This window comes from Tenebrio molitor, chromosome 3 (genome assembly GCF_963966145.1).
Source record: "Tenebrio molitor chromosome 3, icTenMoli1.1, whole genome shotgun sequence".
Taxonomy (NCBI): Eukaryota; Metazoa; Arthropoda; class Insecta; order Coleoptera; family Tenebrionidae; genus Tenebrio; species Tenebrio molitor.
In genome coordinates, this window is record NC_091048.1 from 20,205,626 (window position 1) to 20,233,538 (window position 27,913).

General features: G+C 33.7%; 1 protein-coding gene across 13 annotated transcripts in view; it reads right to left on the reverse strand.

Moving 5' to 3' along the window:
• The window catches only part of LOC138126520 (tyrosine-protein phosphatase 4-like), a 35,792-nt gene extending 9,845 nt beyond the window's left edge, over positions 1 to 25,947 (reverse strand). For 7 of the 13 annotated variants that reach the window (XM_069042287.1, XM_069042288.1, XM_069042290.1 and 4 more), the window contains exon 1: positions 16,711 to 17,022. Coding sequence is in view for 6 of the 13 variants with exons in the window: in XM_069042277.1 (XP_068898378.1) it covers positions 6,995 to 7,257; positions 7,314 to 7,458 (408 nt within the window). In the remaining 7 variants the exon portion in view is untranslated. Of the gene's footprint in view, positions 1 to 6,994; positions 7,258 to 7,313; positions 8,152 to 16,710; positions 17,023 to 25,795 lie in introns of those variants that run through there. The other 6 variants (XM_069042277.1, XM_069042278.1, XM_069042280.1 and 3 more) reach the window with 6 other exon arrangements.
• Positions 25,948 to 27,913: the final 1,966 nt, after the last annotated feature.

A 27,913-nucleotide genomic window follows, 5' to 3' on the forward strand; every position in this document is an offset into this window, starting at 1 on the left:
AGGCCAAGACATGGCCAACTTCATCTAGCTTCCGCTGCGCTCCATACGGCCGTCCCAATAAGGGTCTAAAGTTGATTCAGCTAACCTAAAAAAATCGTTTGGTAACGAGCCCCATCTGTTGCAAAATTTTTAACATAAATCTTTAAGGGTTGATGGGGAAACCGTGTTTTTTTGTCAGTTTGGCGGAAAAATGTGGACCGGACTTGATACTACCCTTTCGACTGTTAGAGAAAATTCGAAATTTAAGTAAACCAATTATTATTTTTAATTGCAGTAACCCCAAATATGCAGCTTCTGTTGCTTTCATAGCAGGGTATATTGTAAAAAAAATTAAATGAAATATTTCACTGCGACAGTTGTCTCTTTCCTATATTGTCTTTTTCAACCCCTGGTCCTCTTTTACGTTCAATTAATCTTCAAAATCGTGGCGGTTTGACTTATCCAAATTATCAGTTTGTAAGTTTTTTTAAAGAATTGGCAGATATTGCCACCACAGAAATTTTATCATATTTGGCCCAAGAAAATATTTGCAAACAACTCGTAACAATTTTACTTCCACATTTAATTCGTAATTCCCTCTTTATCTGTAACACACATAAAGACAAAATTTGTAGTTATTATAGAATTATTGATGAAACCACTTTTAAATAATAGTTGTTCACAAAAAACTGATTCCATAAAAAGAAAATCAATTGCTAATAAACCCATAAATGGAAAGGTTTTAAAATTATAATACTACGTATCTACCAAAGAGGTACCTACATACCTACCTACCTATCCACCCATTTAGGTATGTTCTTTAGTTATCACTCCTTTATGCTTTTTAAAATTACGTTACTTTCGAGTTTTGTTCCTTTTCCATTGTTTTATGTAAATGATGTATTAAATATAGTTATATATTTTCCAGTTTTACAAGACTATTACATATTTTCGTTTGATTTTCATATCTTTTTGAAACTTCATGACACTTTTGAAGGAAACGTCAATCATTGTTATTAACATTTTTCTCCGCTAGTTGGGGCTAGTTACCAAACGATTTTTTGAGGTTAGTAGAATCAATTTCAACAATGAAAATTGGCGTATTGGGACGGCCGTATGGAGCGCAGCGGAAGCTAGATGAAGTTGGCCATGGCCAAGAGAAGCTATATTATTGTCGCTGGTAATGTGACAGCACAAAAGATGATTGCCAATGCATACACTTATTTTAAGGAAAGAAATTTGTGTTTGGGATCTGCTGTTGAGGTACTGTTGATGATTTACACCTAACACATCATTTTAAGTCTTGTTTTTGTAGGTAACTGCACTTTGTTTGGGTATTAGTAAGAACTCAGTCTTGCAATACAAAGATGCAGTACAAGAGGAGCCTCAGAAAATTAAAAGGCGACGTTCCAAAAATAGTACGACAGATTTGGGTCCAAATTTTAAACAAGAAATTCGTTTTGTTTTATATGACATGGTTCATCAGAGTAAGAGATAAGAAAGGGTGCATTATTCAATGAGATTTTTTTTTTTCTTAATTTATGAGTTTATTTTGCATGTAGATTTCTGGGGCCATTATTTTAGGAAATTAAGTGTGTAGAACTAATAATTTTTAATTGTAGAAAAGCATGTGACGTTGGATACTTTAGGCCAGGAGCTCACTTCAAAATGTATCTACCATTACAAACGTTCAAGTCTTGCAATACTTATCACTTATCGTAAAGACGACAATAGGCGTGCATTAATGGAGAAGCCACATGTTACGTTACTGAGAAAAAAGTTTTTGAAAGACTACATGGACAATTTAAACTCCTCTGATCCTAGACCTTGTATTTATTTAGATGAAACGTGGGTATTTGCTAATGACACTGTAAGGCGATCTTGGCAAGATGAAGATGTACGATCAATAAAAAAGATAACAGGGGAAGGAGGTACAGACTAGTGTAGTCAACTTATATGAAATTACGTTTAATTGTAAAATACGAAATTTTAGATCGATACATTGTCGTTAATGCGGGTAATTCTCATGATTTTATTGAAGGAGCAGGACTCATCTTCAAAAGCAAAAAAAATTCACTGGATTACCATTCAGAAATGAATGCGGAAACTTTTGAAGAGTGGTTGCAAGATAAATTATTACCTGCTTTGACGGAACCATCAATAATTGTTCTGGACAACGCCAGTTACCATAGTCGCTTGGAGGAAAAGAAACCAACTTGTGCATGGAGAAAAGCTCATTTACAGACCTGGCTTCAAAATAACAATATCCATTTTTCTGAGACAGATAAAAAGGACACCTTATTAAAGTTATGCAGACAAAATTATAAAAGTCCTGTCTACGTAGTGGATCGTGTTATTCATGAGGCTGGTCATAAACCATTACGTTTGCCTCCATATCATTGTATTTTTAACCCGATTGAAATGGTATGGAGTCAAACCAAGCGAACATATGACAGTGAGGTTCTGAAGAACAAAAATCCAATTTTGGCGTGGAGGACAGCTTTAGAAGGGGTGTCTGCAGAACAATGGACACATTACATAGATCATACCAATAAAATTATAAGACAATATTTTGAAAAAGAAATATATACGTCTGTTGAGGAGCTGGTGATTAATGTTGACATTGAAAGTGACGACACTGATAGTGATTTGAGTTTTCACCTAGGTAATGACTAGTTATTTAAAGGGTTTGGTTTATTTGCAGATGTAGCGTTTTGAAGACGAGATGGGGGGGACATTCAACCCCTGGTAAGTGACAGTATTATAGGTACATGACTAAAATAGATGGTCAAATCATGCGTTTTTTCCATGTTTACGTTTACCCTATTTTGAGTGAAAATTCATTATGAACAGGGTTCTGACCTGTGTTAGCTTCTTGTCCCAGGTGAGATAAAAATAAAAATGTAGAAATAAACATGTTTTGTCGTTATTTTATTTTCCTGGCCCAAAACTAATTCATGTCAACGTAGGTTAATATTTTAAAACATTCATGTGACATTATAAATTTATTATCATATATAAATTTTTTAGCCTACATCTTACGTTGTTAATTATTATCCTAGGGCACTTTTTCTTTCGAATTCGTTATTAGAATTTACGAAGAATATGTCATCCACGTCTCCTACATTTATTCTGAGACATCCTAAATAAAATCATAATTCAACGCGTGTATGAAGACCTCATTTTGTAATTTAGTAACATTGTGGGATATTTTAAATTTGCCGCGGTACTATTTTCTTCGCGTAGTACGGGAGTCGTGAAATAAATACTTGACTGTCAACAATCTATCACTGGATAGACTATATATTCTCTCTGCCATGCCCAGAACTCGCTTGGTGGTCAGGCTGGACACAAGCTGTCTCGTCAATGTCATAAAAGTATAAAGTTGTCCGTAGCCATTATACAACGTGTAACGAAAATAAGTACATTAATTTTAACCAGTAACAGAACTCGTCATGATAAATAATTTTTCTATATCCCATTTTTTCTAAATCGGAAAATTTTTTTTTAGCGTTTTCCCCCCCATAAATTAACGAGCCGTTTACGTAAACCTTCTAAGCACAGGTTCTAACAATGGGCAGTATAATTTTGTTTTCGTAAAAATACATAAAAACAGTCGTCACAGATATTTGTCAAATACTCACAATAGACTTTTAACTGTTTTTGTCTAATCGGTTATCCCTGTCGACCAGGTAGCGTGGTCTCCAGTGGTGGGTAGCGAAATTTGTGGAAAATTTTAAACAATTTTAACTCATTAACGAGAACGTTTACAAAAAGAAAATTATTTAGAATAGTTGTTGCTCTTGATGAGTTTTATTACCAGTTAAAATTAATGTATGTATGTATGTACAGTAGAGCCCCGATTATCCCGCTCGCGATTATCCGGAAGTCCGTGCTATCCGGAAACAAAATCGATTTTAAAAATTCAGTTTTATCCGGAATAATTTGTTTCCAAACTCCGTTTAATCCGGAATTGGCCTTGTTCTTTTGTTCAGATTTTCAGAAGCGATAAAAATCTAGTATTCGTATGTTAAGATTCTCCGAAGTTATTAAATTCATTGTTAAGCCGAACTCCCAACCCCTTAATGTGCGAAATCATGCATTTATTTTTTTTTCTTGCTTGAATTTGGAGTAGTTATCATTCTTTCAGTGTACGTAAAATACAACATACGTATCATTGAAATCGAAAGTAAACATGGATAAATCGATGTATTTTTCTTTAATATAAAAACATTACATTAAAATTTCCAGATTATCCGGAATTTCGCTTAATCCGGGGAGGGTCCGGTCCACATTAGGCCGGATAATCGGGGTTCTACTGTACTTATTTCTGTTACAGGTTGTATGTAGAAATTTTGAAATGATAAAGACCTTATTGTTGTTGTTAATTGAGGCTTGAGGCTTTCGAGCTGGCCATTGTTAATATAATGTTTTTAAGAAAATCGCTCAGACATGTTTTTATTTTGAAAAATACCATCCTATGACGCGCAATTTGTTTAAACGACATCATTGGATTTTGCGCATTTTTTTTAAATGATAACACCCACTATTTTCTTCTTTTTCTGACAGACATTCCTACTACCTAAACGACTAATGAAAAAAATTGATGCCTACAAAAAAATTTTTTAAGAAAATGACAAATTCTACTTCAAAAATATAATTTAATTTTTGATGTAAACATTTTAATTGACCTCAAATAATGTTCAGTTTACCTGAACTTGGCTTGAGGTGTAGGAGTCGGCCATCTGTCATCTATTTGAGTAAAATTTGTCATTTTCTCAAAAAAATTGTTATGTAAGGTATCAATTTTTTCATTCATCGTTTAGACTTTAGAGTTTAGATAGTAGCAAGCTCTATTAAAAAAAGAAGAAAAAAGTGGGGGTTGTCATTTAAAAAAATTGGTGATGACGTTGTGGCGACCTCTATCGACGCACCACAACACGTACGTGTCGACACCACGGGGAGCCAAACCGAAGGGATAAAAGACGTCGCATCCCTTAGACTCGCTCTCTCGCCGATCAAGTCCAGCCACGGCACCATCAACCACGCCGTTCACCATTCATCATTGTTACTTGTTTTTGTTATTCACCGTTGTTATCATTATTGTTGTTGTTACATTAAACCAAATTACGCATCAAGCCGCCTCATTCATCCGGACCAACAAAGTACTCCACAACGTCATTGCGCAAAAATCAATTATGTCATTTAAACAAGTTTTCTCCTAAAAACGTCACATAATGCTATTATGAATTTTGTTCCAAAATATATAACTTCCTTGTGGATAATAGACATACACTTCTGTGTAATACTAGTTATTAAGGTATCAAGGGTGTTTTATAAGGTTGATAACGCGCGAGGTCGCAGAGTGAAACCCGAGGGCCTCCGGTCCGAGGGGAGTACGCCGACCGAGGGCGTATCATTTATAACACCCGTGGTGCCTTCAAAACTTAATGTCAGACTAGTTTCGTGTGTTTTTGGATTGACAATGATTTGATTAATTTATACCAATTATTTCTTTAATAACGTATCAGAAAACTGTGTCATTATCGTTCAATAACAACACAGTCGGACATTAAATTAAGCACATCAAATATTTTATAGTTTAAACGGGACATGACGAAATTCCTAGCAACAAAAATATTTATGTAAATCAGATATTTTTTTTAAGAATGTCAAAATGCCGCATCATTTAGACAACAATTCAAAATGTTTTCAAATGTTTTAACAGTTACTATAGACGCAGTATACCTTCTAAGCAGTAGTCTCACTCGACGTCGGCACTTTGATGTTTTCTGAAACCGTTGTTCTTTCGCGCAAGTTACTGCGCAATGAATTTAACAGGTGTTTTACATGAAATTAAACGTTGCGGACAGGAATTTAAATCGAGGGTATTGGATCTCTTATGGGCAGTAACTAGCGCGGACTTACAACTGAATACAAATATTTTGCGGAGTGCGACTACTGCTTAGAAGGTATACTGTGCTATAGATCCGTATTATACAACTTAAAATATTGTGAAAAATAGTCATAAGACTTGTGCTTAATTTTATTACACAGAAGTGTAACGGGTGTTTTTTTTAAATTTGGCGTCGAAGTAGGCGTTGAAGAGTCGATTGTGAATGCACTATACGGATAACAGATCACGGATCAGCTGTTTAAATTTCACGCTTTTACACGAGTGGTGCGTTCTCAATCGACTCTCCAACGCCAACTGCGACGCCAAATTTAAAAAAACACCCTTTATACTTGCTTTCACAACTTTCGCGTACACCTCTTTTTCGCTGTATTAAATAAGGGTTGTAATTAATCAACTCTGACATTTAAACTTTTGAAAAGTCAAAATGCCTCGACTGACAGAGCAAGACAAAGTTTTGGTGCTTTCCAAATTAGAAGAGGAGTGGACCATAACAAAGGTTGCTACTCATGATGGGCTAAAAAAAACACTTCTAGAAGTAATAAGTAAAGAAGAGGTGGGAACAAGATGGGACCGTAAGTAGAAGACCGATCATAATTTTTTTAATTGATGTCAATGTCATCTTTAACCTAATCTCAAAATCACGCATTCACACTGCTTAAATTTTGCAAAATCGTTGTTACTTGGTTTTGATTGTTTTGAATGTGTACACGAAAGTTTCGAAAGCAAGTGTACAATGGCCCGCAATAAAAACTAGCCATCACTTTTCTGTTACGTCAAAATCCAAATGTGTAATTAATGCTTTAATGACACTGACATTTAAATGATGGCTAACTTTTTTTGCCGCCCACCGTACTTACATGCCTGTTTGGCTGAGTTTCGGCAAAAAATTCCAAGTTTAAATTTAGGCAAGTATGCAACCAAAATACAGAACATCTGAACGTCTGAACCTCAAGTAGATTTGGACATATGTACTTTCAAAATCTCAAAGGATTCTTTGATCTAAACAATTGTTGGTCGCACGGTACATATGTACGTACAAAACGCTGTTTTCGGTATAAAACTATTTATAAACTAAATGTAAAACAGAGGTAGACATACTTGTTTGGGCTTGAGACTTGAGAAATTTGATGAATTGTTCGTTATTCGTACACTTATAAAAAACAATTTTCCTTCTTTTAAAATTTTAATAACATCTTTCCGAGCAGAGTTGTGATTGTCTGGAAAAGTTTCCCATCGCTCATCCACTACATATACTCGTAAATGAGTCTTACTACGAACAGAATCAACTATTCTCCACGTACTGTTATGTTGAGTTAAATGGAGTTGTTCTGTGCTATTGTCGAAATAAATTGAATTTTGTCCTATAAAATCAACGATAAAAAAATGATTTGAAATGTAAAAGTGTAATTATATTTACCAATGTACTCGCTGTCTTTATCCTTAAAATCCTCAATAAACATACCTGGACTGTCGCCATCGTCCACACAATAATGATTTTCTTCACAAAAAATCAGTTCAAACAAAATTAACACAACCAAAATCCCATAATAGGCATTAAGCATTTTAAAAATAGGTCTTATGAATTACTTAGCATCTATCGCACTAAATTCCCAGCGTAATCAGACTTGTATATCCAAGTTAGATTAAATGTTGCTAAATACTGATTATTATAAGTTGGGGAAAAATTTGGTTTTGTATAAAAATTCTTACGTCCGTTTAAGCAATTACAATGTTAATGTTTGTCACTTAAGACAGTTTTTGACCTTTACAAAAACGGAATGAGGAATACGAAAATATGAAAAAGTCTGCGGTGACTTCTATAAGAAATGCAGCTGCAAAATTTGATCTAGATACATCAACTCGTCTAGAATTAATATAAAATACCTTAGCATAAAGATTTAAAGGGTAAAAAAAAATGTTATCAGGAAGTGTAGATGTGAATAAACAATGAGAAAGACACACATAGACGATGAAATAAACATATTACGAGTATGTTGATCTAGACAATATTCCTGAAAAGAAATATACATTATATTTCGAAACTAGCAAGAGAACTGATGTAAAATACCCCGACAGAGTGAAGCACATAGCAAAATTCTTTTAAAAAAAATTGTTTGACGATCGATTAATGAAAACCAAAATTCCCAACAGATTTATTTCTAGGCGTGTAAAAAAGCGGCTAATAAGCGATAATATGGCGACATGTTGGAGCTACGATGAGCGATAAAAGCGGCGACAAGAGCGAACTGCTATGCTTTTCAAATGGCAATTCGCTCTTATTGCCGCTTTTATCGCTCATCGCAGCTCCAACATAAACGTTCCCTTAAGCGTCGTTTTCATGGTGGCTTTGCAAGCGTGGCTCGCTCGGCTAGCTTGGCTTTGGAAGAGTCGTTTTCATTTTCATGGTGGCTTGCTACTTCAAGACAGCCACGCCAACGCGCATGCGCTATTGAGCGAGCTAGCGTTGAACACATCAACTGTTTTCATTATGTAGTTGCGAGTTCGAGCGCATGCGCAAGCTTCCAAAGCCTGAGCGTGGCTTTGAAAAATAGAAATATTTCCTATTCTAGCAAAGTCCAAGCCACGCCGCCGCCGCGGCGTTTTTTAAAAGCTGTGCTCCCATTGGTCGAGCGGCTTCCAAGCCAAGCGACCCACGCTTGTAAAGCTACCATGAAAACGACCCTTTAGGTAGCGACGCGTTGAGAAACGAAAATCTATCTTAAATAGTGATTAGGAAAGAAGCAATTAAAACTGACCAATCCTGTTGTTGATGTTAAGTTACCTATAAATTAGTTTTCCTGCTTTATTTGTAACTATGGATGCATTTCAAATGATGCATATGCATTGTTGGGTATCCGCATTGTTTGTGCAATGACCGACGTTTTTAGGTTATAGTATTCTTCAGGTTATAGTATTTCTGCTAGGATGTTCCCTATTGGGAAAACGAACTGCGTACTCCTGAGCAGTAACTGTGGCACTCTCATCACACTGTCCATATAAGACAAGCATATCAAAATATTCTGAAGAAGTAAACATTAAGCGTTTTTAATGACTTTTGTAATTGTCAGAAATAATTTATTATGACATAATATTCAATTATTATGTCTTTGCAACAATCAAATTTGTTTCGATAGTTACTAATATAATTTTTTAAGGTAATTTTATATCTACACGCGATTGGTCAATTAACGTTCTTATTTTAAAATCCAATGATGGATTTTTTAAAAATATTTTTCCTATTATTCTCAGAAGATGATGATTTCACCGTATTATTTTGGTCCGCCAGTTCTGATAGACCCTGTATATTAAAGAACAAGTTTTATAAGGGTTGATTTGGCGCACGAGTCCCAGGTGTAAGGGACGAATGCGCCAATGCCCTTATAAGGCGAGTTTTTTTTATGTTATTTTTTCGAATTTGACCCTTGTTTTAATTTTTAAATAAAAAAACTAAAATTTCAAATTCTAGGGAATTTTGTATTAATTGGTAATTCAAGGTAACGGATGCAGCTACATCTGCAAGAGATGTTAAAAAGTAGAGTTTGAACGTTAATATTGGAAGTGTTTTGGTGTAAATGATAATAATACACTGTAATATTAATTAAAATTTTCTTAGAGATCTATTAAACCACGAGTGCTTTAATAGATACCCATAAACGACTCCAACTTGAATACAATAATAGACCTATCAGAGCCGCAAATTCGAAAAAATATGTAACAGAACTTGAAAAAAGCATTTCGTCCTCAGAATCACACATTATGTCGTGTTGTGTAAGATCTATCAAGTTGTTCTACATGCAGAGCAAAAGTCGTTGCTATTATCGAAGAATACCTATCAGAGAAGTGATTTTCGCACTGCTAGTGTCGTTGCTGTCATCATCGCTCTTATCGTTTATCACAGCTCCAACATAAACGAACCCTAGTACCTATGTACAGTCACGAGCAATAAATTTTGGTCGTCAAGGTCATTCTTTGACGCAATCGAAAATGCTCCATTGTAAATAGATATCATAACCTATCATCATGTTGTATGACATCAATTGTCATTTTTTTCTCATTTTTTTGACAGTTTGTTGACGTGGATATAATCACACAGGGAATTTTTTTAAATTTGTGACAATCTAACCAAATTTTGAAATGACATTGACGACCAAAATTAATTGCTCGCGACAGTACTATGGCGGCCAAAAAATTTTAGCCGTCACTATCTTGACATTCACGTAAAGTGTAAATAAATCTTTAGGAACCGTAACCCCACTTTAAATTCTTGTCATTTTGAAATGCATATTGTTATTCTGCCAATCAATTGAAACTGTTTAAAGCTCAGATATTTCAAAAATCCGACATGAATGAACAAAATTAGAGCAGTCGTACATAGATAACCTGAGGTAAACGTTCTGTGTAGTAGAAAATGACAAAATAATTTCGAGTTTTGAAATTTACCACCCAAAAAATCCAGTCGTAATCAAGACGGTAATCATAATGACAATAAAGTATGGATTACATTACTTTTTTTTAAATGACCGTCGTCGTCCTCTCAATTATTCCTGTTTCGATTTTCTTGCCTAGGCAGGGAATAGTATATTGTGTTATCAGTATTAAAAGTAATACTTTTTTTGACGAGCAATTTGTTTGCATAGCGAGGCGAAGCGAAGCGTAGCCGAGCCACTGCAATAATTGCAAGTCAAAAAAAGTCACTTTTAATACGAATGACACATACTATTTTTTCTCCAACCAAGTAAAGGACAAATCGGGTTTATATTAATTTTTTACAAAGTTGTTCGAACTGTACTTTTTATATTAATATTAAAAACTAGTAATTTTAGTTAGTTCATTTTATAATTTTGAAATAATTTTTAAGTCTAGTATTAAAAGTGGAGACAAAAGTGTTGCCTTAGTAACACGTAACTTTTTTCTACAGTTACGAAAACATCAACTTTAGTGACAAAAAACGGTATTAAAAGTCACCACTTTTAAGACGGTTGGAGAAAGTAGTATACATATTACATTCTTCAAGCCTCCGAGTCACGCATAGACACTTTCATGCTGCGTACTGTATTAAATTTTTTCTGAAAATCGCTTTTTAAAAATTTAAAAATAAAATTCTATCGCATCAAGTCGGACACAGTCACCTAGGTAACGATAACCATTATAGTAAAATGACTATCTACTTGCAAAGTAAAAACGCCTGGGCAGGCAAAAATCGCAAAACTGGCTTGAAAAGTGACACTTTTTATCCGAATGAAACATGCTATTTTTTCTCCAGCCAACAATGCATTGCAAAAATACAAAATCTATAAATTCTAAAATATCGATAACATGACGAGTGAATCGCGTACTCGTATCTACGTAGTCATGACATTGTTTACTTAAGTCATTGTTTTGTGAAAAAACTCAAATAAAATGAAAATATCTTGTGTGTTTTCTACAAATAACGATGAATCCTGTAGAAGATTTGCCTCCAGATGTGGTAAAAGTGGCACAAAAAGTGGTTTTAGACTTATTTCCGACAAAATCTCCAGAGATTTATGAGACTACATACAATCGTTTCATGAAATGGTGCGAGGAAATAGAAGTTTTCTTAAACGATGCTCCAGATCACAAATACTTAATGATGAACCAAAAAACCCAGATCATTTACGGTTATGGGAGAAAATTGTTTGAGAACGTACAGAAAATATCTACTCCTTTGATCGAAAAATTTTAATGAACGTCGATTTTTTATTAAATATCAAGACGGAGTGTGTCACCGACAAGCAGTTGGCATCCACAAAATTAGTAGTATTTCCCAAGAAGTAGCCAAAGATTTAAACCTGGAAAATGTAAATGAATATAGAGGACATTGTCTACGCTGTATTTCTGCCACCCTCCTTGTAGATTCTTCTAAATCATGTAAAATTTAATTTAATAAAATTGTAAAATATTAAAGACTACATCATTTTGAAAACAAATGCAAAACAATTCAACATTTTTTTATGCTAGGAGCAAAAAGTACGGTGCCATCATTTAAAAAATAAATCGAGTCGGCGTGTTACCTATGGCAACCCATGCTATAGCATAGGCTCCAAAGCAAACTCTATTTATTTTTTAAATGATCGCTTGGTACTTTTTTCTCCTAGCATAAAAAAAAGTATGTTGCCTTAGTAACATCGATTTTTTTTAGTTACAAGAACGTCTATTTTAGCTTTCAAAATTGGTATTAAAAATGGCATATTTTAAGACGGCTGGAAAAAATAGTTTATTTGACGAGTTTGTGTGTAAACTGGGCCTTTTTTGGCACGCGTGGGCCATTCTAAAACGTGAGTGAAACGAGTGTCGAACAAAAAATACTATTTTCCAGACGATTTAGACGCATGGAAAATCAGTTTTTCTAAACGGAGGCCGAAAAACGTATGCAGTCTTCTTTAAGTGTCGACATATTCTTACATGACGCGCCTCCGGATCTCCACGGACCGCAAGTTAAGAACCACTGCTTTCGACCTTCAAAAACTAAAGTAAAATTGACTTTTGACGTTTAAGACTACAACGTAAAACTACATAAGATGTGAGGAGGCAGACCGAACGCCGCGCCGGCGCCGCGCCGCTTAGATTAAAATCGGCGGAACTACGATATATTACATACATTTGTATGCCATTTTCCCCTGTTCCCTAATTTAAACGAGGTTTATCAAAAATTAGTCTATTTTCGGTTAACTACATCAAAGTACAATTAATCAACACTCCAAGAGCTTGTCAACACTTATTGATAGATTTTATTCATTGTTATCATTCATTCTTAACAAAAGAATTCATTACAAATAAAAATGAAATTCCTTTCAGGCAGAAAATCTACCAAAAGAATTTTTGTTTCAGTGAATGCAGCAACTTGAAAAGCGTCATATTAAATGTAAGTATAGAAGACAGTTGTAATGAAAATAGCCAATTGCAGAACAAGTATAGAAAGTGATACTTTACTGAACGAGTAGGTATACTCTTATTTCAGCACGAGTGCTGGAGAGTACGAAGCGTACCAGTGTATTCAAGGAAATGAAAAAGTGCTATAACAAGAAACACTGCGTCAACATTATAAAAATAAAAATAAATTGGGGTATAAATAGCAGTTGTACAAAGGACCCCTTTTAACTCATTTTTGAGGGTTTATCTCAACCCTCTCGACAAATATAGAAAAAAGGAAAACAATTTGCACTGGAAAAGTTCTAAAAAAAGAAAAACCACGTTCGCGAATAAATTCTAATTAACTGAAGTAGATCTGTGAAATTAAAATAGGGTCTTGTTTATTTTTATCGTTTTGGTGTGAAATCCCAAATGAAAATATCCCGGTTGAAAAAAGATTGAATTATCACGCAGCATAAGTAATGACGTTATAGAAGAATTTAATAGAATGTCGAAGGCATGATATGGAGGTCGTTCCAGTGCCCTACTCGAGAGTGCGAAGAATGAATTCGTCGGAATGCACCCCATTCCATTCGCCGGACTGAAATGAAATTTAACTCTGCGGCTCCATTGATGTTTTCCTTCCAGCACTCGAGATTTTTTCTAATTGCTTCGTTTTGCAAAACGTCCATATCGGACAATTAAAATTCACAAATTTGTGCCAAAAAATCGCCTTACACTGACATCTACGAAAAGCAACCAGATATTTTTTTAAAATTATGTTCTGTAGGCTTGTAAAAAAATAATTTTTCTCCTTTGCGTAAATGAACTTCCTTATAAATTGATGTGATTGGAGAGAGATTCCTGCACGTTTGACGTCTGTGCGAAAAGTCAATTAGATGGAGAAGGTCTTTTGTAGTCGGGGATGCAAAATTATTGGGGAAAGAACTCGTCGGTCTAGGGGAGAAATAATTTTCAGAGTCAAACGGTGGCTGCCGGTGGTGAAACTCGTGTGCTTCTCGAAACGTTTGTTACAAAGAAGCAACAGGTAGGAATATCTTTTTCACACAATTAACTGTTCCAAATATCAGAAAGACACATCTTAAGTTCCGACTTTTCTAAATTATATTAAAATTGCGTAAATAGGTCTTGTGGGAAATGCCACTTCAACTTATCAAATCTTCATCAGCATATATTTATATTGCATATACAAGTATATCGTTATCAATTTCCTTACAGTTTCAACATCTGCTCCATTTTTACATTTTGTAGGTACTCGTATAGTAAATTTGTATGTCGCTGTGGTAAACTTTTCACACCTCATTTAGAATAGAAATTTATTTAATTTATTCTATAAAAATTGTATACAAAATAATACGATATTGAATCAAACAGTAACAGATTACAGAAGATATTCAATTTAAAGAGAAATATGCATATCTGATTTGGATTACAATTTTTGACCAATGCCACTTCTGTCTAAAAATCTTAGATTAACAGAATGTTAATCCTTTCAACAAATGGGACTGGACTAATACTTGAATAAAAATAATCAGATTCATAGGCTGTATAGAAAATTGTTTGAAATCTTCTTTTTCGAAAACGATTTATGTTTCTTACAGATTATTCATGAATGAGTTGATACTTCAAAGACAAGGCTTTCAAAATTTTTAGCAGCTATTAGATATATCTGCGAGTGCATAGATAGAATTTTGTATATTTCAATAATCATACAATTATTAGTGATAAAACATTCAAATTTTTAAGGATTTACTTAATGTTTTGAGTGTAAGTTCATTCATTGTAAACTTATGATTCTATGATGCAATTATTCCTGATAGTGATATTTTATATTGTTTGGCTTATTAATCATAATCAGTAGGTAAGCACCATATACATTGCTCAAGAAATAGTTACTAAAATTTCCAATTTCACGTTACGACAATTACTTGTTTTGTTTCCCAATGTTTATAATTGAGTACAAAAACATCGTGTTATCAAAAAAATGTGTAGTCAAGTCAGCTCTGGAAATGTCGGCGATTAAATTACATCGATAATAAATGTGAAATAAAATAAAAAAGAAATCAAAATGCACTAGGAGTTTTATCAAATTGTATAATAGTAGTTTATTTGACGAGTTTGTGTGTAAATTGGGCCTTTTTTGGCACGCGTGGGCCAAAAAAGGCCCAATTTACACACGAACGAGTTGAATACAACGTTTTTTTGTTCGACGAGCCCCTTAAAGGCTCCAAATCGCTTAAAACCTTTAAAATTAGCTTGACGTTTCGTTTTGACAAGTTGTGACATTTATCAAAATCCGTTCACCTAGGAGAAAATTCTCAAATTCTGACAATGTCGAACAAAAAAATTATTTGTATGAAGTAGTTGCCTGTTGAAGTTTCATGTAAAGATGTTTTCAGCCGGGGTTTAAGTTATACCAACAATTTGTCAAAAAAATTAAATTATCTAAAAATGAAGTTGTAAAGGCTGCAGTTTCTAACAATACGTTCAAAATATTAGTTAAAGTTAAAAAAAACAACTTTAGATAACACAATTATGTTGGAGAAGACACGCGGTTTCTTCCGCAAGGCTGACTTGATTTTTACATTTTTTAATCACACTTTATCACGTGATATTTATTGAACAACAATAAAACAACACATAAGATCAGAAAATAAACGCAACTGTGGAAATATTCTATCCTAAAACATTAATTAGCACTTTTTTCCACTTATAATATAATACGAGTAGGTATACTATTTTCGGGACGAGAATTAAAATAACGATTGACGCTGATGCCACTACGTCGAAAAGCAAATTTTTGTCTCAAGAAATCATTCGTTTTTTCACAGAAGAGAAAATTGAATTTTTGCTATTTATGTAGTTGCTAAGGCGTTGCTACATTTTGAAAACAATACAAATGATAATGTGTTGATTTTGAAACATTCTGAGCCATCGTTGATAAAAATTCATGCGCCGCACGTGAAATACTATGTTATTGCATTTTGTGATTACCTATCGCACATACTCAATCTCGTTGTGCAAACCTGCGTAAATAACTATTACATACATACAGCGTGATCAACAATGACTGAGTCTGTTGGCAATGAAACAATTGAAAAATATTGGTGTTTTTCTGTTTGGTAATTGGCACTGCTTGCATGGTGTAAACAACTTGTTTAGTCAAATTTGCTAAATCAAGTACTTGCGCAAGTACTAAATCAAGTTGTTTACACCATACAAGTAACTAAATTTAGTTACTGGATTTAGTCACTTGCTTTAGCTACTTGATACGTGTACAGCCGCCTTTAATTCCAGTTTTAAATTTGTGGTCAAGCAAGCCTGTGCTTTTTTTCTCTTTTCCAAACGTGGGTCATCTTTTAAGTTGACAAATTCTTCAGATTTTGATCATTCCATCTGTTGTTGTGATAAAGGACGAATTGAAGTTTTCAGTTTGTTTTGTGCAAAATACATTTTACAAAGTATACGTTGTGTTTTGGTATTAAAAAATAAAATCAAGAATCCAAGAAGGTATTCTAATAGTTTGAAAGGTATCAGGTGTTTTTTTAATTTCACCTCATAGTAACCGTTGAAGAGTCGATTGTGAAGGCACTATACAGATTACGGATCATGGATCAGCTGTTTAAATCTTACGTTTTATACCGGGTGTATTATGAAAAATCTATGGTGCTATAGAAACACTATAGCCCGACATGCTATGATTTTTTTTTGACGTTATATTTTTTGACAGACCGCAGCTAACCTTGTTTTTTTAAGTTACACTGTATATTTTTTTATCTTTATTCTGATAGATGTTTATCTTCTGAATATACAAACATTAAAGTAGTTAAAACATCAAAAATGTGTTTTTAATAAAAAAAATATAATTCCCAAAAATCAAGTACCTAACCATAAACTTTACTATAGCAAATGTTCGAAATTACCTCCACTCTCTCTAAGGCACCTTCGACACCTTCCACTGACGCCCATTGCGGTGTTTAATAAAAATTTTGGTGGCATTTGTTCACATACTGCTACGATTCTTCTTACTAAATCATCTCTGTTATCAGCTGGAGTGAAATAGACACTGTCTTGAATGTCCATAGCTGTCTTAGTCACTGTGCATAATTATCGAGTGTTCAAATAAAATCCAGGGCTGGGAAGGCGTTGGAAACCGTCAATTGTTGTGCTTTTTTAAAGTGTAGATTGACAGTTGTAATTCATTAATTACTAATTAGAGCATGTTGACAGCTAACCTAAAATTTATAAACAAAAAAAAAAAAAAAATCGGATAGTGACCCACGATGTCAGAAATTATAAACATCAAATACGCGTCTGGAGATTATTTCAACAAGATTTTACGAATTTTGGGAAGTGAAGAACTTTTTGGTAAAATAATTACCTGGAAAAATTTTTAGATCTAAATAAAGCACAACTTGACATAAATATGAGTTTTTATTGCAGACGTTTACAATAAATGCTGAAAATGTGCACCCTCTTGTTGTAAGCATAGCGTAGCCCGTCTTCTAACTCCATTTCTGATGACATGCTCAAGAACCACTGGATCTTCATTTATTTGATCAATTTTCATCCGTATTCTGTTTTAAAGTTCTGCCAGATCATTTATGGGGGTGTTATAAATTGAATTTTTCAGCAATGGCCACAAAAAAAATCGCAGGATGTGAGATCACAAGATCTGGGAGGCCAATTATTGAGTGTGTTTCGACTACAGGCATTACCTCTTAAAGAACAAGGCCTGACGGCTAGCCCGAGACGTGTTTAATAGTACTCATACCCGACTACTGCTTTTGCACGGACGATCGCTGAATAAGGCATTCACGATCTTTTTGGTACCGAGTTGGCTATGACCATCTAGTGATTTTGTTGGCAGTACCTCGGTGATAACTACATTCCCTAAAGGAAATTGACACTTTTTGTGTTAGGTTAGGTTGTTTTCAAATTAAGGTTATATTATCTGAATAGGCACATTGTTGCCGGATCTCTTAAATCTGCTCTATGCCTTTTAATTGGAAGTAACATCGTTTAATGGAATTTTTTTGTCGTAACAAAATTATTTTGGCAATTTTCACTTTTCCTTTGGCCAAAATTAATTATTTTTACACACTTAATACATCATTTACTTTCTTACGAATATTATAATAATAAATCTGGCAATACGGTGACAAGAATATGTCGAACAGACACTGACAGAAAAAAAAGTTGCATCCGTTGCATCATTGAATCAGTTAGTCCAACATGAAAAGAAAAAATCATAGGCAACTCGGTCCCAAAAAGATCGTGAATGCCTTATATTTTTCTGTCAGAACTTGACATTCATTGGGCTGACATAAAAGCTAACTATGTTTTACGTGCATTATGATAATGTAAATGGGGATCGAGATAGCTTTATAAATCGTATTTTGGGTTGCATTTTTATCTGGTCAGGCTCGTCATCTTACGTGAATAATTCTGTATTATTTCGCCAACTCTTTCAATGGTTTCGCAATTTCGCATCGATTCGCATTTGGCAGCTGATGAAGCTACGAAATACCTAAACGGAAACAAAAGCAAGCACCAGGGCATTTAACACGTCTTTCAACTATCCCACCTCCACCCGGCGGCACGGCAATTTTGCCGGAGTACATACACTATTACGGATATTACTATCAAGTAATAGTGCAGTGCTTATCAACATAATTACCGGCGTCTCGCCTCCGCATTTTGACTTTGTTGTGTATTATGTTCTGTGTCAATGTTAAGGAACTTCCTCACGATGTGACATGAGTATAATAATATACCTTTTTGAATTTCAACTACCAATGTGTTATCTAAATCCAGAATTTTTAAATTTTTAAAAAGAGATTGCGGTACTATTCCCGTTGCTGAAATTACAAGTGGTAAAATCGAAATTTTTTCTAAACACCAAAGATTTCTCATAGCAACGGACAGCTCTAAATATTTATTAATTTTTGTGTTATATGTCTGTGTTATATTATGTGAATTTGGAACAGCTATATCTAAAAGATATGCTTGCTTTTGTTGTTTATTTAAAATTATAATGTCTGGTCTGTTATGCTTAATATGAATGTCAGTTAAAATTGTTCTATCAAAATATAACTTGTAACTGTCATTTTCCAAACAACTTTCTGGTGTATAACTATAATGTGGTTGTGTATTCTTTAATAAATTGAATTTAACAGCTAAATTCATGTGTATAATTTTAGCGAATATATCGTGACGTTTTTTATATTCGCTTTGAGCCAAAACGGTGCAAGAAGAAATGATGTGTTCAATTGTTTCCCCTTCAGTTCCGCAAATCCTACATTTATCAATTATCGATTGTAAATTAATTAATTAATTATCATCAAATTACTGCTAATACTTATTGCTAAACTGTTACAAAAATTTAGTTTAAAAGTAAAATGTATTTTTCTACTTCGGTGTCACAATGTGCATTTTGTGACACCGAAAACAGTTTCACAAAGATCAATTTTATGGCATGGTTTCTAGTGATAATTGAATTTGGGATTGGTATTGAAAGTAAATTTCAGTGTTAAATGTGATGTCATTTGAACCTGAATCCATGTTTTGGACCAAAATAAACTATTAAGGGGGTAGATTATTATTGTAAGAACATCCGGGAGACCATTTAAAATTTAATCTTCAATGAAATGACATTGCTTCGTCAATACCAACCCAATTCCATTAAAATAAAAGTCACTAGATAATAATTTTATATTTAAAAATAGTAGTTTATTTACTTGGGTTTTTTGGCACGAGTGGGCCAGTTTAAAACTCGAGTGAAACGAGCGTTTTAAAGGCCCACGAGTGACAAAAAAAGCCCAATTTACACACGAACGAGTTGATTACAACTTTTTTTGTTCGACGAGCTCCTTAAAGGGTCCAAATCGCTTAAAATATTTAATATTAGCTTGACGTTTCGTTTTGACAAGTGATGACATTTATCAAAATCCGTTCACATAGGAGAAATTTCTCGAATTTTGACAGTGTCAAACAAAAAAATGTAATTAATGAAGCCGAAGTAGAAAAAATAGCACGTTACACTCGTTGCACAAGACATGTTGTCGAACTCGTTCCTTTAGAACACTCCTCACTGCGTTCGTCGTATTCTAAACCCTCTCGTTCGACAATATACTTGTGCAACTTGTATAACAATATACTATTACAATTTTTGTTCCACAAATCTGCAATATTTACAACACTACTCGTATATCTCTTACTATTAAGTGAGCCAGTTTATATTGCTCCTGTAAAACAACGTATCTACTTATAACAGTGTTACGTGTTGTGCTAAATTCTCACCAAGGCGGACACCATATTTGCTATTCTCTTTCTTCTTACTTTCCTTGTTCTCCTCGAGATAACCAGTAGGAAAATTCTGAAATTTAATGGCCTTGGAAATACTGCACATGAGCCAAGTTTTAATACGAGTGCATACCGAAAACTGTGTGTAAGAGGGTTCGGACGCCATTTTAACATATTTCAAGTAATTCTTTCTGCAATTTTGTTCCATTTCATCATTACGAACACTTTCGTCAATATTTTGATCTTCCTTAACATTTAACAGAGTTATTTCTTGCATGTTATCAATTTTGTTACCTAGAATGTCTACGATTTTATAATTAACTAGCTAATGATAGTGTTATGTAGAGACAATATTATACCTTTACTTTTGAATTTTCTTTTCCTTATTAGGAAAATAGTACAGTACGTTATTAGAAATGCAATCAAAACTACCAGAAGAACTGTAAACAAATACAAATAATCATTAAAAGACATTGTAGAAGGATCACGAGATTTGTTCTTGTAGTCTGCTAGACTTGGAATTATTTTTATTTTTTCGTTGAGAGAAGTTTCACAAGTATAATTTCGGGTGTCATTGGCAATGTGTAAGCGTAAGTATCTCTTATTCTCTTTACAACTTAGATTTGAAGATAAATATGTAACATCGCCGATAGCCCAAAATGTTTCTTCTACGAGTATACCATAATCTACCTTACTCGTCGTTGTTGAAATATTGAAACATGTATCAAAATTTTCCAATGGAAATTGTTCTTTCTTCCATTCTCCGGTTCCCTAAAACACCTCTTTAATAATGACTATGACATATAGGTAATACTCTTTTAGATTTACCGAAAACATTTTGTTGATGGTACCTCGGTTTGAGTTTAGCTGAATTGTAATATTACAACCCCGACACATTGCCAAATGCATAGAAAAACATCCTTCTGGTATCAATGTACAGTTTTTTGTATTTGTGTAGATCGTCTCTCTTTTACTTTCATTTGTGTACAGGTATATATTTGTAATTGATAAATTAAATTTAAGCTCTCTGATTGTGAGTTTTTTTAGATAATTTCTTTATAGGTTAGTCATTGCTACAATTATCTGCAGGCACTAACAATGAATATGTTGATAGTTCTTTTTATTAGACTATCTCAATTAGATTATTTTTGTCAATCAGTAATTACATTTATTACCTGGGACAAATGATTGTTTGCAATAAGAAAAAAAATTATCTAAATTTTATTTGTTTAATAAAAAAACAATGTTACTTACAGTTGTGCAACTTCAAGATATGTTGTTTAGCGATTTCTTCATAGAACTCTGTTACATTCAGGTTAATAATTGTATCATTATAATTGGTATCATTATAATTATAAATTTTCGAATCCTTTACCTTGAGATGGTACCACTACAAAATCATCAATTTGTGTAAACAAAGTAGAGAAAATTAAATAATAGTATATTATTATACTAGTTTTATAAGACGCTTAATTGTGATGCGAGTTGGTTGGGGCGTGGGAGCACGACGAAGGCAGTGACACAGTGCGTCTTATAAAACGAGTGTAATATACTATTTTTTTTTCTATAGCAGATGTTAAAGTGTGCTTTTATCTATTTAAATCAAAAGGTCAAGTAGCATTTTAACCGCAAGGGTAGATAAAGTGCTACTTTAACAGCAAGGATAGATAACAACGCTCATACTATCGAGATTTTAAAATGTAATTATTTTTTTTTGTTACCCTAACAACACTCATACTAACGAAATTTTAAAACCTGACACGATTAGAAATGATTAAAAAAAATAAATTAAACAACAAAATACAAATGATATAGAAATAAATAGAATACACGACGATAAAATTTTATTATCTTCTCGAAGATAAAATACAATTTTATAGTCTTGTATAATAATAGTTATTTTTGGTATAAGTGGCTTATTTATGATATTACCTACGAAAGGTATCTCGGGCAAGCCCTCGTAGGTTATTACCTCGAGTGGGTAGTACTTAATAACTCACGTATGCCATACAACGTTTTATCCCATACCCATATTCCAAAATTTTTAGATAATAACATTATTAATGAAAATCTGCTCCCGATGGGTTACGGATGTTAATAACCCACGGTGCTAATGGCAACGTGGGTTATAACAACAGACTAGTTATAGCCCAGTTTACTTAATTAAAACTAACTAGTAAAACACGATATTACTATTGAATATTGGATAAATAACTATTTTTTACTTTGGTCGTATTAATTTGATAAAAGCCCAAGAAGATATATATTTCTGCCAAACTAGAAAAATAGAAAAACATCCTTCTGGTATCAATGTACAGTTTTTTGTATTTGTGTAGATCATCTCTGTTTTTACTTTCATTTGTGTACAGGTATGTATCTGTAATTGATAGATTAAATTTAAGTTTTCTGATTTTGAGGTCTTTAGATCATTTCTTCATAGGTTTGTGAATACTACAATTATCTACAAGCAGTAACAATAAATATTAGGTACTGAAAAACAATTAAAGACATGTTACTATTTCTTTTTATTAAGTACACCATTTCAATTAGATCATTTTTGTTGATCAGTAAGTACAATTATTACCCAAGACAAGTGATTGTTTGCAATAAAAAAAATATATAAATTTTATTTTCATTTAATATAAACAATGTTACTTACATTGGTGCAACTTCCAGATTTCTTTCTTAGCGGTTTCTTCATAGAACTGTGTTACATTCTGGTTAATAATTGTATCATTATAAGTTGTATCATTATACAGGGTGTCCCAAAAATCAAGGATGTTTAAATGTACATGAAAAAAATGTTTCCGACAAAAAAATCAATTATTTTTATTATTATTATTAACGGTAATACAATGTAAACAAAGGCATATACGTACATCATTACCTTGAAATGTTACCGTAGTGGATTTAAAATAATTTTTTCGATTTCCAAAGCTTCTAAATTCTTTTTTTGTTCGACACTGTCAGAATTTGAGAATTTTCTCCTGTGTGAACGGATTTTGATAAATTTGACAACTTGTCAAAACGAAACGTCAAGCTAATTTTCAAGATTTTAAGCCATTTGGAGTCTTTGGGGGGGCTCGTCGAACAAAAAAACGTTGTATTTAACTCGTTCTTGTGTAATTTGCGTTTTTTTGGCACTCGTGGACCTTTAAAACTCTCGTCTCGAGTTTTAAACTGGCCCACTCATGCCAACAAAAGCCCAAATTACACACGAACTCGTTAAATAAATAACTATATTATGCAAGATTAGATATTGGTAGTGAGTGATCTTGTACTTTGTGATAATATGTACGATAAGTGGTAGCTGCCATGACAATTTCATACATATATTTCAAAATAATTGACCTGTTAAGTGCCATTTTCAAAGACCGCCAAATCAGCAAATAAGTCCAATAGAATTTTTTAACATTTTTCTGACGTTTACGGTAATCTCTTCTACACCGTAGTGCACCGTTAGTACGCCATTTTTGGGACACCTGTATATAATTATATATTTTCGAATCTTTTACTATGAAGTGGTAGGTACCACTACAAAATCATCAATTTGTGTAAACTAAGTAGAGAAAATTAAATAATAGTTAGTAATTATACAAGACGATAATATGTAGTATTGGGTGATTCAAAATGATTGTGGCCAAGTATGGCAACTATGTACGAAAATTTACGTGGCAACTGTGTGGGTAGGGTAGAGTTGACATTTCCTTGACAGTTCATAGTCGCGCAATTTTGTAAGTTGTCAAATCAATATGTAATGGAATTGAAAAAATCAAATGCACGCTTATGAAATGTCATACAAATGTCAACTCTACCCCATTCACACAGTTGCCACATAAATTTTGGTACATACTCGTAGTTGCCATACTTGGCCACAATCATTTAGAATCACCCAATACATTAAAAAGCAAGTTTCATAAGCACGAATTTAAGTTTAAAAGGAATGAGTGCTTCAAGGTCTTATGAAACGAGTTTTTTTACACTATTTTTTGTAATTTGCCCTTTTTATACCGTTTTCAAACAAAGATTGTTACTTTAGTCGATTTGGGGATGTTTGTGGCGGTTGGTAATATCTTAATTTTAAAAGAAAAAAATTTGATCTAGTCGCCTTTTGTTTTATCCTAATTCTGTTATAAAACACGAATATGGAAGAGAATCAAGATAATCTTGCATGTATAGTTTGTTTTCAAAATATATGCAGTTGTATCAGTTTATAACACGAACTACGTGTATGTAGCTATCTCTTTTCAACACATGTCAAACATGTTAGTTGCCTCTGCTACGTTCGCTATAATTGCTATTTATATTAAGATGGTCGCTCTATGCGTCTCACTCTGAACCGTACGATCTGAGTAACATAGAATCTGGAACTATTGACGTTCGTCGAACTCGGCGCGGCGTAAGATAAATGGAAAACTGCGCATGCGTATCATATAATAATGGGAAAGTCGAATGATATTTGGATTATTCAATTCAAAGCGATTATTTCGATTCATTCAATTATCCAAATATATCGATCATGTCCAACACTAGAAAATACCATAATTTTCGACAATGGCGGTAATATAAACAACTAAACCGCAGAAATTATGCCTTGCTGTCAAATACGGACGAACGGTATGTCGACTTCTTCATTCAGACGTGACGTCACTGCATATAATATGGAAACAAACTATACGCCCCTTGAAGTATGCGAAATTGCTAAAAGTACGGTCAAATTTTTCCACTGGACACTTCCTGTTCTTGACACATTTTCTAATTTAAACTGACATGCATGACAAGATAATTCCGCATCAAGCTTTGCCAACCTTAAAATTTCGTAAAATGTTCCGTGAATTAATGGCTATAATAACATTGCAAATGATGACGTCGCGTTCGTTAATATGTCTATTAAAGAATCAAAATGGAGGCAAGTTACAAAAAATTGTATTTTATCTTCGAGAACGTTTTTCAGCGTCGAGACATTAGTCGAGACTCTAATTACGCTCGAGAAGTGTATAATATTTAATTTTTTTCTATAGCATTTGTATTTTATTATTAAAACATTTCTTTTACATTTTACAAAAATCTCGTTAGTATGAGCATTGTTAAGTAATAAAAAAAATAAATCACATTTTAAAATCTCGGTAGTATGAGCGTTGTTAGGCTAATAAAAAAAATTAATTACTTTATCTACCCTTACGGTTAAATTGCTGCTTGACTTTGTTCAGCCGTCTCTCAATACAATACCTAATTTAATTATGATTTGATCGATTTATTAATTATTATTAATTCATGATTCTAAATCCACACATAAAAGTTTATACTAAATGGATAAAGTAGGCATACTTGTTTAAGCTTGAAACTTGAGAAATGTGATGACTTGTTCGTTAATCGTACACTTATAAAAAACAATTTGCTTTGGTTGAAAATTCCAATAAAATGTTTCCGAGGATTGTTGTGATTGTCTAGAAAAGTTTCCCATCGCTCATCCACTACATATAAATGAGTCTTATCACGAACAGAATCAACTATTCTCCACGTACTGTTATGTTGCATACTGTTATGTTGAATTAAATTGAGTTGTTCTGTGCTATTGTCCAAATAAAATGAATTTTGTCCTATAAAGTCAACGATAAAATAATAATGTAAATATAAAATTGAAATTATTATATTTACCAATGTACTCGCTGTCTGCATTCATAAAATCCTCAATAAACATACCTGGACTGTCGCCATCGGTCACACAATAACGATTTTTTCACAAAATATTAGTTTAAACAAAATTGACACAACCAAAATCCCATAATAAGTATTAAGCATTGTTAAAATAGGTCTTATAAATTACTTAAAATTTATCATACTAACTTTCTCCAGCGTAATCGGACTTATATATCCAGGTTTGATTAAATGTTGCTAAATAGGTACTGATTATTGTAAGTAGGGGACTGATTCACAATAAAGAATTTGTATAAAAAGTTTTAAGTGGGTTTAGGCAGTTACAAATGATATGTTAATATTTGTCACTTAAGACAATTTTTGAGAGTACATTTACAAAAACGGAATGAGTGGAATACGAAAATACGAAAATTGCGGGAAGATAGTAAGTACATTATTACCGTGGACACGGGAAGTGGAGTCTGTTCAGTTTTCAACAGCAAGCAGTCACTAGGTTCACCACACTCTGAAAACTCAAGAAGTACCTGCGAACAGGCTGGAGCTATCGATTAATAAAAAATCTTAAGCATCCGAAGTCCCAAAAAACTCACGAAAACATAAAACGTGAAGAAGCTTGTTTTTGAAGCCTTTGGTATCATCTGTACGCTTGCCCGATATCGTTTTTTCTAGTGTACCTAGAGAAGAGTAGCGCAAATAGCGAGATCAAATTTCATTGGTGGCTCACTTTCACCACGGCCTATTTAAATTATTTTATTAAATTTATGCATCATTGTGACATTTCAGTTACAAAAATTTGCCAATTTATAGAAGTGACCGGTTATAGTGCAAAAGGTTGCACAAATAGGGCAGAGGATGGATTCTCTTTGGGTAAAGCGTATGAACTCAGTACCACCAAATAGTATATTATACACCAAGGTGGAGAAGTTCATGATTAAAGCCAGAACGCCAAGATTACATCCCTAGGCGCGTCGAGGAATGTAAGGCGCTAATTAGTGCCATTTCGTGCGTTCCCATTTCGTGCGTTACTGAAAATATTCCCGATTCTGGCGTCGTGCCAAGTCTTTACCTGCGGCGAGTGCCATTTCGACGTTTCGTGCGTTGCTCCGCTGACAATGCGGGATACGGTCATGTACGGAATACCCACCCAATATTTTTAATCACAGACATTGTAAAATTGGAGCGGATGTTGAAACTGTAAGGAAATTGATAACGATATACTTGTATATGCACTGTAAATATATGCTGATGAAGATTTGATAAGTTAAAGTGGCATTTCCCACGAGACCTATTTACTCAATTTTAATATAATTTAGAAAAGTCGGAGCTTAAGATGTGTCTTTCTGATATTTGGAACAGTTAATTGTGTGAAAAAGATATTCCTACCTGTTGCTTCTTTGTAACAAACGTTTCGAGAAGCACACGAGTTTCACCACCGGCAGCCACCGTTTAACTCTGAAAATTATTTCTCCCCTAGACCGACGACTTCTTTCCCCAATAATTTTGCATCCCCGACTACAAAAGACCTTCTCCATCTAATTGACTTTTCGCACAGACGTCAAACGTGCAGGAATCTCTCTCCAATCACATCAATTTATAAGGAAGTTCATTGACGCAAAGAGGAAAAATTATTTTTTACAAGCCTACAGAACAGAATTTAAAAAAATATCTGGTTGCTTTTCGTAGATGTCATTATAAGGCGATTTTTTGGCACAAATTTGTGAATTTTAATTGTCCGATATGGACGTTTTGCAAGACGAAGCAATTAGAAAAAGTCTCGAGTGGTGGAAGGAAAACATCAATGGAGCCGCAGAGTTAAATTTCATTTCAGTCCGGCGAATGGAATGGGGTGCATCCCGACGAATTCATTCTTCGCACTCTCAAGTAGGGTACTGGAACGACCTCAATATCAGACCTTCGACATTCTATTAGAGTGCTTTTCAACGAGAGGTAGAGTGCGTTTCAACGAGAGGTACACGTCTATAAACTTGCGTAGAAATCTGTTTCGGTCTACGGTGGCGTGGCGTACCTAGACAGTAGCGGCGTTAGTTTGTACAGTTGCGGCCGTTGAAATCTCAGACAGGAAAGATTTAAACACTCTGTATAAATTCCGAAATTTGATTAGCGTAAACAGGATTTTCATCAAGGATTATAAAGTCAGTGTCA